The 13,493-nt window shown below is 37.1% G+C and overlaps 2 protein-coding genes across 6 annotated transcripts; both read left to right on the top strand.

The window, feature by feature from the left end:
• Window positions 1–553: 553 nt before the first annotated feature.
• LOC306860090 (DNA mismatch repair protein Mlh3-like) lies at window positions 554–6,368 on the top strand. 4 transcript variants are annotated; one of them, XM_079401616.1, is made up of 14 exons: window positions 571–624; window positions 719–905; window positions 1,048–3,518; window positions 3,599–3,700; window positions 3,783–3,859; window positions 4,003–4,107; window positions 4,248–4,332; window positions 4,408–4,476; window positions 4,959–5,067; window positions 5,196–5,355; window positions 5,439–5,462; window positions 5,586–5,664; window positions 5,834–5,982; window positions 6,231–6,368. In XM_079401616.1, exons 3-14 carry the CDS (start codon window positions 1,049–1,051, stop codon window positions 6,324–6,326), a joined length of 3,525 nt encoding a protein of 1,174 aa, XP_079257742.1. In that variant the 5' UTR covers window positions 571–624; window positions 719–905; window position 1,048; the 3' UTR covers window positions 6,327–6,368. The 4 variants fall into 4 exon arrangements, with proteins under 4 accessions (XP_079257744.1, XP_079257745.1, XP_079257742.1 ...); XM_079401617.1 differs by having other exon boundaries at window positions 575–596; XM_079401619.1 differs by lacking the exon at window positions 3,599–3,700 and having other exon boundaries at window positions 569–624; window positions 1,048–3,317.
• Window positions 6,369–6,507: 139 nt separating this feature from the next.
• Window positions 6,508–12,854, top strand: LOC306859564 (KAT8 regulatory NSL complex subunit 2-like). Of its 2 annotated transcripts, none has more exons than XM_079400642.1 (10): window positions 6,508–6,645; window positions 7,357–7,609; window positions 7,689–7,867; window positions 8,396–8,510; window positions 8,611–8,774; window positions 8,859–9,025; window positions 9,226–9,316; window positions 10,267–10,520; window positions 11,642–11,845; window positions 11,932–12,853. In XM_079400642.1, the coding sequence occupies exons 2-10, from the start codon at window positions 7,359–7,361 to the stop codon at window positions 12,019–12,021; spliced, it is 1,515 nt and encodes a 504-aa protein (XP_079256768.1). In that variant the 5' UTR covers window positions 6,508–6,645; window positions 7,357–7,358; the 3' UTR covers window positions 12,022–12,853. The 2 variants fall into 2 exon arrangements, with proteins under 2 accessions (XP_079256768.1, XP_079256769.1); XM_079400643.1 differs by having other exon boundaries at window positions 6,523–6,645; window positions 11,953–12,854.
• Window positions 12,855–13,493: the final 639 nt, after the last annotated feature.

A 13,493-nucleotide genomic window follows, 5' to 3' on the forward strand; every position in this document is an offset into this window, starting at 1 on the left:
TTGATTAGTATTTTTAATTAATTTTATTTGTTTTCCCAGTTACATTTCAAAGATAAATAACATAATACACAAAAATAATAGATGCAACTACTTTTCTTAGTGGAAAAAAACTTCTATTCTGTCATTTGCTCATTCTCCATGAGTTAAATTGCATGATATCATAATATAAATATTATTACAAATTATATATATATATATATATATATATATATAAACGGGCAGTAAACCAACTAATTTACACTATATGAGCACTTATATATCTTAATATGGAGTATTTTTATTTTAAGGTTTTGTTTTATGTTCACTGATGAAATGTAATCAATGCAGACCTTTGTATCATAGCTGCTTATTAAGGTTCTGCAAAAACAAATAAAAATGACTTTGGTACTTTCTATTAAAAATGTATAATAATTATTGCATAATTCCCAAAATATTAATGTGAATTGATTATTTATTTGGGTTATGGAGTAATTTTATTCATAAGGTTTTATGTTGCACTAGTATGTTGCTTGTTGTTCTACGGTCGCTTGCTTCATGCTGCAGCTTATCCTTCGACGTCATTTCCGCTGCAGTTCACGGTGTTGTTGTTAGTAATAGTAGGTTGTACACATAACAGAAACACTGGTAAATGAACCACTTTACTTTACATTTAAGTGGTACATTACCACTTAAATGAATTACTGAATGAAATGTCAAACAAACGTTATTTATATTACAGGTTACAGGAACGTCACATTACAGTGAGCGGTAAAGAAATCCGTTATTTTAAAAGGACCGAAATGCATCTTAACGACAATAACAACTAGCAAACTTACCGGTGTTGTTACATGGCAACTGTCAAAGCTGACAGACGGCTGTTTACTCCACCTTCAGTCACAAATTCAAACTCACAACCCACCAAAGAGGTATAGCCGCATATTAATTTAATTATTCATTCAAAAGAAAGAATAATTATAATTCTCTCACGTGCGTCTTTATTTACACTTTTGATTAATGTCTCATTTGACATTTTTCGCCTTAAAGGGTTTTAATATTTATGTCTTTCAGAATGATCAAGAGTTTGCCCAAAGATGTTCAAGCACAGCTGCGCTCTGGCGTAACTATTTTCTCATTGCAGCAATGTGTGGAGGAGCTCATATTGAACAGCATCGATGCTGGAGCAACATGTGTGGCTGTCAAAATAGACATAGAGGCTTGCAAGCTTCAGGTGATCGACAATGGCACGGGAATGTGCCGGGAAGACATGGAAAGAGTGGGTCTGCGATACAACACGAGCAAATGCAACTCACTGGAGGATCTGGAAAATCTCCGCTTTTATGGGTTCAGAGGGGAAGCGATTTCCAGTATAGGCTCTCTTGCAGAAATGGTCGAAATATCATCTAGGACTAAGCTGTCGGTGAAAACGTACATTAAAACTTTTAATGAAACAAATGCACTGGGTGTTGTTGAAGCTCAAACCGTTCGTCCCTCTGCAGGGACAACCGTGTCTGTCTACAATCTCTTCCACAACATGCCAGTTCGAAGAAAGAGAATGGACGCTGTTTTAGAAACCGAACGCATCCGTCAGAGAGTGGAGGCCATATCTCTGATGCACTCTTCTGTGTCGTTTACAGTGAAAAAAGAAAATTCTGCCCACATGATGGTGCAGCTTTCCAAAACAAGCAGTACCTATTACAGGTTTGTGCAAATTCATGGCTTGAGTCGAGCTCAAAAGCTCGGAGAGGTCAATTACGTCCATGAGCAGTTCGAAATGACCGGTCACATCGGCCGTGAGGGTCACTACAATAACAGCTTGCAGTTCCTGTTTGTAAATGGGAGGCTTCTTCTGAAGACACGCATTCATAAAACACTCAACTGCCTTTTGAAGAGAGTAAGCAGTGCTGCCAGACAAAACAACAGTCCGACTGCATATCCGTTAACATCGAGCCCCAAACAAAGGGGTGGATGTGATCTCCATGGCGTCTATGTGTTGAATATCAAATGCCATTACTCAGAGTATGACATATGCCTCGAACCAGCCAAGTCTTTGATAGAGTTCAAAGACTGGGATAATGTGCTCATTTGCATTGAAGAAGGTGTCAAAGCATTCCTTACTAAAGAAAACCTGGTGACAGAGTTTTCCATGAATGGCAGTGATGGTCCATCAAGTAGTCCAGTGAGGAATACAAAGACTCCTGTGGCAGAACAAAATCTCAGTGCTGAGGAAACACGTGAAGAGTGTGATGCATTGTCTGAGAAGAAGGATAATGCAATTACTGCGGACGTCTCAGGTGGTGTTCAAATGTTGGAGAAGGTGTCAACAAACACTGAAACCTTCTCCAGTGAAGAATCAGAAGCAGAAAAAGTGCTTCAGGCTGAAGTGTCTTTGCGGACCATGTTTGCAGATGCTACAGAAATGAATAACAGTTGCAAAGAAGATGAAAGTGCAGTTTGTCCAAATATAAGCCATAATGATTTGCCAGCTAACAGCAATGTGACGGGAAGCAAAAACCAAAAGATTTCAATTATAGATGGAAAAGAGGCAGAAGATAGTTTGAAAAAATTCTGCTTTCCAAATAAAATGTCTCCAAAAAAGAGGAAGTTGTCGTTAAATGACACTGAAGAAGACAAACATGGTTTTTATGGTACCAACTCAAAGACTTCCAGAGCTGCGCCATGTCGTAAATTAGCTCTGTCTTTTGAAACGGGATCTCTTGACAAGTTCAAAAGGTTCTTTGGGAAGGGCACTGAGAAAAAACAACCAAGTACGGAAAAAACAAGCCTTTTAAATCCAGTGTCTTCTAGAAAATCCAATGACTGCTTTGTAGGAACTACTTGGTCTTTAGAAGATTTAGACAAGCCCTTATTGAGGAACATATCAGGTGCTCATTCTCCAAATAGTTCTGAATGTTCTGCTGAATCTTCATCATGGAACAAGGCAGACAAACTGTCACTGGCTGCCAAATGTTCCTATTTAAAACAAGACAAAAAGTCATTCAGCGAGGTCAGCAGAGATACAGACTTTCTTACTATGGAAAATTCATCTTTCCCAGTTGTGCAAGACTCACACTTTCAAGAAGAGTCCTGTGAATTAGAAAAAAGCCTCTTAGAAGATGTTTTATTTGGATGCACTGGAACTGTTGATTCAGTTGTCCATGAAACTCCAATCTTCACTCTAAATGAGCAGGACACCACAATACTGAATACTTCCTCCGTTTTTGAAGACTCACACCTCTGCAACAAGAATGTGACTTCCTTTGTAGGAAGTGTGAACTGTGTTGATGAAGCCAGCGTAACCTCTCAGCATGATCCTCAGTACAACAACACAGGAAATGAAGGTCAGGCTACAAATGAATGTGTTGAAACAATCCCAATGTCCAGCAGCTGGCTGGCTCATTATGACAGTTGGTTAGGAAAGCTGGTTTACATCAACCAAGTTACAGGGCTCAGCAAATACAACTCTCCTCCTGTGGAGGAGACTCAAGTGCCATGTACCACAGATGTCACTAACATGGCGGTCAGTGTTATTTCAAGAACAGGTGGGAGAAATTCAGTGAGCCATTTTTGGATCACTAATGTAGAGATATTTATATTATAATCAGCATCTCTTTGCTCATAGGATTTGAGTACAGGTGTTATCCATTTCACACAGACATTGTACTTCCCTTTCTGCCCAAGCCAAGAGCAGAAAGAGCCCTTAACACAGGGATAGACAGCAGAGGTACAGCTCTAGACTGACAACAGGACTGAAATCAGCTTTTTAGTGCACATTAAGTAATTGTTTTTCTTCTTACTCTTTTAAGAGCATGCCCAAGGTCCCGATTCGCTATCGACTTTATTCTCAGAATGGAGTAACCCAGTGTTCATACGGCCTCCAGAGGTAAAATAACTACTAATTTAATAAATCATTTAAAGATTTTTAATTAACCTTATTTAATACTGATTTTAATTAATCTAAGGCAGTTTTTGTTAAAAAGATTCAAATTAATTTGACTCACATATTCTTTTCATTATTCTGAAAAGGTTGCTGTGGATGTAACCAGCGGTCAAGCTGAGGGTCTTGCTGTAAAAATCCACAATATTCTTTACCCATACCGTTTTACCAAGAATATGATCCACACAATGAGAGTAAGTATTTTTACCCTTCCTTTTTGTGCTTTGAGGAACTGGCAAGGCTAGACACTTAAAATAGCAATGTCACAAAGCATAGCCTTTTTCATATGTGGCGAAAATTAACCTAAGATTGCGTTGATGTATTTTTACTTCAGGTCATCAATCAAGTGGACAAGAAGTTCCTTGCGTGTTTGATAAACACAATAGAGCAGGAAGCCTCTGAAAGCAGTACAAATGAAGGTGCCGCAGGCTGAAAATCCTTACGTTGAATGATGTGATGATGTCCTAAACATTTGTCATTGCTTCCACCTGCAGAAAATCTTCTAGTGTTGGTTGATCAACATGCTGCCCATGAAAGAGTTCGACTGGAGGGGTTGGTAACAGGTAAATGCTAATGATATAAGGGTTAAATTAAATAAAAGTATCAGTAAAGACATTTATACAAACAATTTCTATTTCAAATAAATGTAGTCCTTTAAAAAAATGTATCAAGGTTTTCACAAAAATATGAATCAGCACAAACGTTTTCAACATTGATGATAAACAAAAATAGTTTTTGAGCACCAAATCAGCATATTAGAGTGATTTCTGAAGGAACGTGTGACACTGAAGACTGGAGTAACAATGCTGAAAATTCAGCTTTCCCATCATGCATTATAAAATCATGCATTTATAACATATATAAAAAACAGAAAGCATTGTAATAATATTTCATTATTACATTATAATATTATTATAGAGACATGAGAGACTCCTTTCAAAAATGTTGAAAAATCTTACTGGCATTAAAAAGGCTAATACACTTCAAGTGATACATGTAAGCATTCAGTGTATTTTTCCCACACCCTGCTTGTTGTTTGATGTAGACTCCTATGAGGATGACCCAGACACACCTGGAAAAAAGAGGCTGTGTTCTTCAAGTGTAACCCCACCCTTAGAGATTAGTGTAACTGAAGAGGAATTGAGACTTCTGAGGTCAGTGCAGCTGTTTGAGTCAACATTCCTGTTTCCACCGTCATCTTCTCTCTGAAACGTACACGTGTGTTCAATTAGTTCTGCACCTTCGCTGAACAGTGCCATTAATCTTTCTTTTGTTCTTGAAGGTCTTGTCAGGCCTTCCTGAGGGGTCTTGCTTTAGATGTAAGTTTCCCAAAGAGTGAGTCACTGAATGTGTTTTTGGAGAGACTTCCAACATGTTTCATAGAGAAAGAAAGCACAGAGCGCCGCCGTGGAAGACGGTCGGTAATTAAAACCATTGCAGAGGTCAGACTTGGTTGTAAGGTTGTTGTTTTTTTATTATTGATTTCAACTCAGTTTGGACTCTAATTGTATGTTTTATTTTGTAGGACTATCTGCGAGAACACATTGAGGTGAATCAGCCTATCCACACATGATTTGTATCTAATCTGTGAATAGAATACTACAAATGGTCTGATTTTTGAGTTTGAAGGATACATTTATGACCAATTTTGTCCTTTGACTCATGTTTGCAGCTTCTCCGCTCAACAGGAAGAGTGAGAGGAACGCTGCCTCTGACAGTTCATAATGTGCTCGCCTCGCAAGCTTGTCATGGTTGGTATTATACATTCACCACCGAGTTAAGTTGAAACACATTCTATTTAGAAACTGTTTCAGGGAACACAGGAAATGTCTCATTTTTAAACATATCCAGGGATATTTATTTGCTATAGTTAGCATTTTCAATATATTTTTTAATATCTAATATTATTTATTTTAACAGGAGCAATTAAGTTCAATGACATTTTGAGTAAAGAGGAGTGCTGTAGTCTGGTGAGCTCGCTCTCCTCTTGTCAGCTTCCCTTCCAGTGTGCTCACGGAAGACCTTCAATCGTCCCTTTGGCTGATATTTACCACCTGGAAGAGCCACAGGTATGTTTCAACTAATCTGCTTCAGATCTCAAACATATCTAAGTCAATCTCAAACATATCTGATTTAGTAAGTAAAGTGCCATTTTTTTGACAATTATTAACAGGTTTGAATATCATAAGTGCTGATAAAGCATATAATGATCAGCCATAGCACAATATATATATATATATATATATATAATATCTTAATTTCTTTTCATATATCTTATGTTTTTCTTTGATAGTTTCATATTTTTATATCCCCACAGGATCTTCCCAAACCAAATCTGAGGAAATTGAGAAGAATGTACAAGTCATGGTTGCTCTATGGAAAAGATCAATCTGTTGCACAAAACAAAACATGAATTTACAAGCACTTTACGGTTTTGTATTAAATTATTTAAATGAAAAGAAATAGTCTGCTTCTGTTATTTGCTGGACGGCTTTTATTATGTTTCACCCTGTGGCGCATACACTGCTCTGAGATAGAGTAGCCAATAATAAAGGACTATACTCGATCTTGGAGTCCTTTCCTCCAATCGAATTGTTCCTTGCAAGGTTGTGGTCCAATCAACGTAAACGTAGGAGGGCGCTAAAATGGATGACGTTCCTCCACAGCTCATTGTTGCTGGAAGAGGCGGCAGGAAGGTCTCGTGTAAACGAAAACAAAGAATTACTTTATAGGTGAGTTTTGCGCGTAAAACGGACAAATTATAACGTATTAAAACAGTCTCGGACTAAACGGATGATATATATTGATTAATTATGTCAGTTTAAACCAATAGTATTTTACCCTCCCAATTCAAAGATGGCCGAACAGCAGTATTGAAGGATGAATTTGGCGCTTTCTGCATGAGATTAAAACGTTAATCTTCGTTATCTCTTATAATGTTTGAGGACTTGCAGCTTCTTTTATTTTAACGTTACCGTTTTTTGTTAATACAGAGTTAAAGAATTGAATATTTGAATGCTTGTGGCGATTACAGTGCTGTGTACAGTAAAGTCTTAACGCTATCATGTTAAAATGTTCAGTTATTTTAAGTCAGTTTTTATCTTTAGTAGATTTGCGTAATTGTTATATGCTGCATTTTGGACCTTTTTGGTCAATTTACATTTAAATACAGTCATCACAATGAAGTGCATCTTCCATGGCATGTGGTCTGTAAAGGGGGTGTAAGGTCATGAAAAATCTGGAAATATCAGGGAGTTTTAAAATTTTGATATTGAAACAATAAAATGGTAAAAATTATTAAAAATCTATAATTTCATGGTTATTTTCTATGCATTCTCTATTAAGCTTGGTTAATTTCTGTAAAAATGTTTCTGCAGTAATGTTTTACTGTAATATTATGGTGGCTGTATTACATTGGTAATATTGCTTTCTCACTGCATCAGTCATGAACAGGATTCGGATCCATGTGTTGCCGTCCAGCAGAGGTCGAGTGACTCAAGCTGCTCGTGCTCAAGAACCTCAGACCTGCTCTTACACCCAGAGACCCTGTTCACAGCCTCGTCTGGAGGGCATAGAGTTCTGCATTAAACACGTACTTGAAGATAAAAATGCTCCCTACAGACAATGCAGCTATGTGTCTAACAAGAATGGAAAGCGCTGCCCCAATGCAGCCCCAAAACCAGAGAAAAAAGAGGGGTGAGGTGTTTGTTTACTCCCTTAACATGCTTACTACCTACTATAAATAAATTACCAATAATGTTTTTCTTTTTCGTAGGGTATCGTTCTGTGCTGAACATGCACGCAGAAATGCTTTGGTTCAGCAAGCTCAAATGCGGAAGGCATCCACTTCAGGACCTTCCCCTGAAGTCTTGCTGTCTCAGCTCAGTGGCTACAGTCGGCCGGAAACTGGAGCTCACAGTCAAGAGGGCCGTAGTGAAGCTAGTCGCATACTAGGTGAGATGTAACCTGCTTCTAATCAAGTGCCATTAATTATTAACAGGCATACTTTTGGCCTTGTGAACATTGAGAAATCACTGGATGTCTGGATGTGATGCAACCAAACCTGTGCATGTGTGAATTGACCTCTACTGTGACATTTAATGTGTAGAGTGTATTATAAGTAGCAAAAGAACCAATTATGAATACGAATGTTACAATTATTTATACCTTAGAAATGATTCAAAATGGAAATGCTTCTCTGAAACAGAATGCAGCTTATTACATTCAACAATGCAGTTTCCTGCATAATTTTATGTAATTTGTCATTTTCTGTAATATTTCCTTTTTTAAATGTGTATATATATATATGTATATGTGTGTGTGTGTGTGTATATATGTTACTAAAATAAGTAAAATAATATTTAGTTTGATTTAGTATTTGATGGAACAGTGAATAGATCTGAACATAACAGAATAAAATAAAATTCTATAAGAGACCCAATGTTGGTGGTGTATGTATTCTAAATTTATTTCCTTGTATAGATGAGGAGAGTTGGAGTGAAGAGGAGCAGGATCCTGTTGTTTTGGATCAGACATGGAGAGGAGACCCCGACAGTGAAGATGAAAGTCTTGACAGTGACCACGAAGACCCTTTAAAGTGAGACATTCCTCAGTTTTAATTTACTTATCTGCTTTGTCAAATTTAGTTTTATTAATGTCACCGGAGATGTCAGTTAATGAAGTATGACATTCTACAGGCATGCGGGTGTGTACACAGCAGAGGAAGTGGCACTCATCACACGTGAAAAGCTAATCAGACTTCAGTCTCTCTACATTGACCAATTTAAACGTCTGCAACATTTACTAAAAGAAAAGAAACGACGCTACCTGCACAGCCGCAAAATTGAACACGAGACAGTTGGTAAGGGAGCTGCTGTCATTTTTTGATTTCATGATATCACATATCCAGTCAACATGTATACTCACTTGTGTGCTGTGATACAAGGGAGCAGCCTGCTAACGGGTCCAGAGGGACTGTCCACGAAGGAACGAGAGAACCTGAAAAAATTAAAGGCTCTACGACGTTATCGCCGTCGTTATGGTGTGGAGGCATTGCTGCATCGCCAGCTTAGACAGAGAAGACAAGCGATTACTGAGGGAGGAACGCCACAGGTATGAATGGACTTTGTAATAATGTCTTAGTTTTTATTTTTCTGTCTTAAGAAAGGGAATAGAAGATTTAAACACTGCACACTGCCATATGAGATGGACCTAAATGAAGTTTTATTGGCTTTCCCATACTGTCAGTTTTATTTTTTATTAATGTTATTTGTGCATATTTTAATTCTCTTGTGTGTTTTATTTCTGCGCAGGCAATGCGTTTAGGCCAGAGATGTATTTCCTTTGTGGAAGGGACTCGTTGTTCAAATCCGTGTCTGCCAATGACGCGACACTGTGTTTCTCGTATCCTTTTGTGTCCGATATATCTTTAACTGTTCAAGTCTGTTTAATCTTTTTTATTTTAATTTTCACTCAATATTTTAGTACTGTTACCACCTCTATTACATGCACACAAATCACACTACTGTTGAAAAATTTGGGGTTGCAAGATTTTTAAAGTCTCATGTTCACCAAGGCTGTATTTATTTGATGAAAAACAGTAAAACAGTAATATAATGACATATACAATTAAAAAAATAACTGTGTTCTGTTTTCTTTTGAAACATTTTTTAAAATATAATTTATTCCTGTGATGGTAAAGCTTAATTTTCAACAGGCATTACTATAGTGTTCAGTGGCACATGATCCTTCAGAAATCATTCTTACATGCTGATTTGCTGCTCAAGAAACATTTCTGCTTATCAATGTTTAAAACAGTTGTGCTGTCTCCTTTCATGGTACATTATACATATATATTTGCAGGATTCTATAATGAATATAAACTTAATTGAATGGGATTTAATTTAAATGTCTTTGCTGTCACTTTTGATCAGTTAAATGCATCTTTGCTGAATAAGTGTTAATTTCTTTTTTCTTTTTTTCCCCTTTTAAAAACCTTACCAACCCCAAACTTTTGAATGGAAATATGCATATTTATTTAGTTATATTTTAAATATACATGTATTTTTCTTTGTTTATATGTGCATACATCTATATAGATGTATATATGCTCTTGTAGCCCTGAATGAAGACCCACAGCTTGCTGTAGCTGTTGGTTTCAAACAGCGGCTGATATAAAAGTCTTCTTATGGTTTGTTGACTTTCCCAGAGTTATCTAATGGGTGAAGTCGATTCAGTTCGAAGGAACAGTTCAAGTTTTCCACCTCCTCCAGCCTTCCATATCTTTGACATTTGAAAGTTATTTTGCAGTTATGCCAATGCTAGTTCTCAATCTCCTTAACCCTTCACAACAGACATTTATCAAGACAGTAGCCAAGTTTTATTCAAAATGTGCCCTGGTCTTAAGGACGTTCCATGTGATCGGCCCGTGCACATGGGACAGTCAGAAGAGCCCCGCTGTCCTCTGCACCTGTCCCTGCCGCCACCCATGTACCAGCCTGAGCAGGAGTCTATTGCCCCGGAGCAGCTGGCGTCTGCACCCACAGACATGTACCTCAGTGCCGCAGAGCTCCAGCCAACAGAAAATCTACCTCTGGAATTCAGTGATGTATGAATTGTGTTGGTTTTTCTCATTAAAACTAAAGCCGCTGTGTGCAGTTGCTTTCCTCATGTGTTTTGGCTCATCCCCTCACACTAAGCTTCATATTATCAGAGCAATTAACTCGTTTTTGTTCACGAAAACACCTTGCTCCCTCTTCAGAGTGCTAAGGTATCCATCAAGTATCTACATGCCTGCAAACAGTGCTGCTCAAACATGTCTCCTGCTGTGTAAATCATATCTCATAGCCTCACATGAATGAAAAACAAATTAATCTGGATGTTCAGCAGTCATCTTCCTTAAATTTTGTCTCTGACATTTTCTGTGTGCCCACAGTAAAACCTCTCATTTAAACTTGTTTTTGGAAACCTCTAATATTCCTGTTATGCTACAGGAAATATACTAACTATTATGGGCTTTTTCTATTACTTGTTCCCTATGCTTGCTTTCAAAAACACACAATATTGCTAATTTACCCATATTGCTGGATTTTTTTTGCTGGTTATTTGGCTGTTGACAACAGAATGCAATGTTGATATGTTTAGTGGTATGTAGATGTACTGTAAATGAATGGACTTTAGTTTGAAGAACGGTGCCATTAATTAAGATTCATAAAAGAAGAGGTTAAATGAAAAAACATTATGGAATCTCAAAATAATCCAATGGCTATTCATATTATATTTTGTTTTGGATATAAATTATTATTTTTTTTAAGCACATCATCCGTGCACAATGTTTTGATTCATTTCAGTTATCAGCCAATATTAGAGAACAGTTTATATTAGACATTTTGTCCTAATTAATTTACATTTGCTGTCATTTTTAATCTTTAAAAATACTTAATATTTTAATAACACTGTCAATTGTAACCTTGAGCAAATCTCAATATCCATTTTTCATATTGCACATTGTAATGGAGTGATGTCTAAATTCACTTGTAGCATTTAAAACTGTTTTCAATGATTTAATGATTGTTTTTATTTGAAATTTGTGACAAAATAGCATTTTGAACTTTAATAGAACTTTAATATCAGCAGTTTCTTAATTATTGGCCATAAAAAAAATTATCCAGATTTTTTATATTCTTGCTTCCCTTAACAGTGTTGTAACTGAAGTCTGTTGATGTGCAGGACCTTGACGTTGAAGATGAGGGTTTGCAGTGTCCCCCGTCCCCCTTGCTGTTTGATACAGCACTTGCATTAGAAGACCAGACCATCAGAGAGATCGCCGAGGCCCCCATGGACATTCTGACAGGGGTGGGGCAAGGAGATCTGGACAGCTCTGTCCAAGATGCTGAGCTCTCAGAGAGAGACGAGGTGTCTGTGGAAGATCAGGTAATCATCACTGTCCCTTGTTGGAATAATTAAACAATGCAACCAAAGCAGTATGTCTGTTCCTTGCAATGACATTTAAGCACCAGATCTACTGTCTTGCTTTTCAGGTTGAATCTGAAATGCTTGAAGCAGTTGGACAAGCAGTTCCCATGCAGAATTCATCAAAAGACTCTTGACACGAAAACAACAGATGCCTTATCCTGAGCACCTTGTGACCTGATTTTCTCAGCCGTCGTTCTGTTGATATTTCAAACAGTCCAGATACCTATTTAAAAGCCATATTTCCGGAAGTTTGCTTTGATTGCTGAAACATTTTTAACCTAACATTCACATTACTTAAAATAGTACAATAGCACATGTTCTGATATAGACTGCAAATGAAATTAAAGGACAGTTATATGCACAGTTGGAAGTTTGTGTTTTGTAAGATAAAGATGAGGTATGTATGTATTTCACTACAAAAGAAAATCTGTAAGCACCCCCCCCCCCAGTACATTTCTGGTTCCATATGATATTCATGACTCATATATGCTCTTGTAGCCCTGAATCAAGACCCACAGCTTGCTGTAGCTGTTGGTTTCAAACAGCGGCTGATATAAAAGTCTTCTTATGGTTTGTTGACTTTCCCAAAGTTATCTAATGGGTGAAGTCTTTTCCACCTCCTCCAGCCTTCCATATCTTTGACATTTGAAAGTTATTTCACAGTTATGCCAATCTCCTTAACCCTTCACAACAGACATTTATCAAGACAGTAGCCAAGTTTTATTCAAAATGTGCCCTGGTCTTTAGTATGTTCCATGTGATCGGCCCGTGCAGTCAGAAGAGCCCCGCTCCAGTTATATACACAGTTCAAAGTTTGTGTTTTGTAAGATAAAGATGAGGTACACATTTCACTACAAAAAGTCTCTAAGCACCATCCCCACTTCTTCTATCCAGTGCATGTCTGGTTCCATATGAAACTCATGATTCATACTGGGATTTGTTCACTAAAATAAACCTTTACAACTCATCTTGTTCTTGTTAATTATAAATTTGCACTCATGAAAGGTTCTCCTCTGGGATAGTCAGGATTCCCACACTCTTGGAAAACCTAGAAACATCAGGGAATTTTTATCTTCAGAGTAATGGAAATATTTATAGTGGATATACATGGTTCTACTAATAATGTGTGTGGGGCTGAACTTGATTGCAAAAACTCTTCTATTGAGTTGAACTAGTCTCAAACTGATTTTTTTTTTTTTTTTAAGAATCTGTATCCAGTAAACAAATGACTGGAAATTGGTCAAAAAGAAATGAAATAGTGAATGAACTATTTCATTCAATGAAATAGTGTCTTGCTGTTGAACATTTACTAGTTGCTTTCCAAGCTGCAAAATGAAACAGGCACTTGTGTTTTGGAGCATGGTAGCGGTTAAATACAAAATATAGGCCTAGTTGAAAATAACATTGGTCTTTTATGTAATAATTATATCAAACAAATAGTAGTTTTATACACTTAAAGGTGTAAAATGAAAAACACATGCTAAAGATTGGCCACAGAACATCAAATTGCATGTCAGTCTTTAGGGACAAAAACAAATAAAGCTGAATCCTGTTTAGTCACAAATCATTATGAATGAAATCACTGCAGAGTTAGCGAAAACCCCCC

This window comes from Barbus barbus (genome assembly GCF_936440315.1).
Source record: "Barbus barbus genome assembly, chromosome: 40".
NCBI classification, from domain to species: domain Eukaryota; kingdom Metazoa; phylum Chordata; class Actinopteri; order Cypriniformes; family Cyprinidae; genus Barbus; species Barbus barbus.

Bases quoted from the DNA above. Each gene is read 5' to 3' on its own strand.
- LOC306860090 (XM_079401616.1), top strand. From the start codon at position 1,049: ATGATCAAGAGTTTGCCCAAAGATGTTCAAGCACAGCTGCGCTCTGGC. The intron at 5,665-5,833 runs GTTGGTATTATA...TTATTTTAACAG, and splicing joins CGCCTCGCAAGCTTGTCATG to GAGCAATTAAGTTCAATGAC. The intron at 5,983-6,230 runs GTATGTTTCAAC...ATATCCCCACAG, and splicing joins ACCACCTGGAAGAGCCACAG to GATCTTCCCAAACCAAATCT.
- LOC306859564 (XM_079400642.1), top strand. From the start codon at position 7,359: ATGAACAGGATTCGGATCCATGTGTTGCCGTCCAGCAGAGGTCGAGTG. The intron at 8,775-8,858 runs GTAAGGGAGCTG...CTGTGATACAAG, and splicing joins AATTGAACACGAGACAGTTG to GGAGCAGCCTGCTAACGGGT. The intron at 9,026-9,225 runs GTATGAATGGAC...ATTTCTGCGCAG, and splicing joins CTGAGGGAGGAACGCCACAG to GCAATGCGTTTAGGCCAGAG.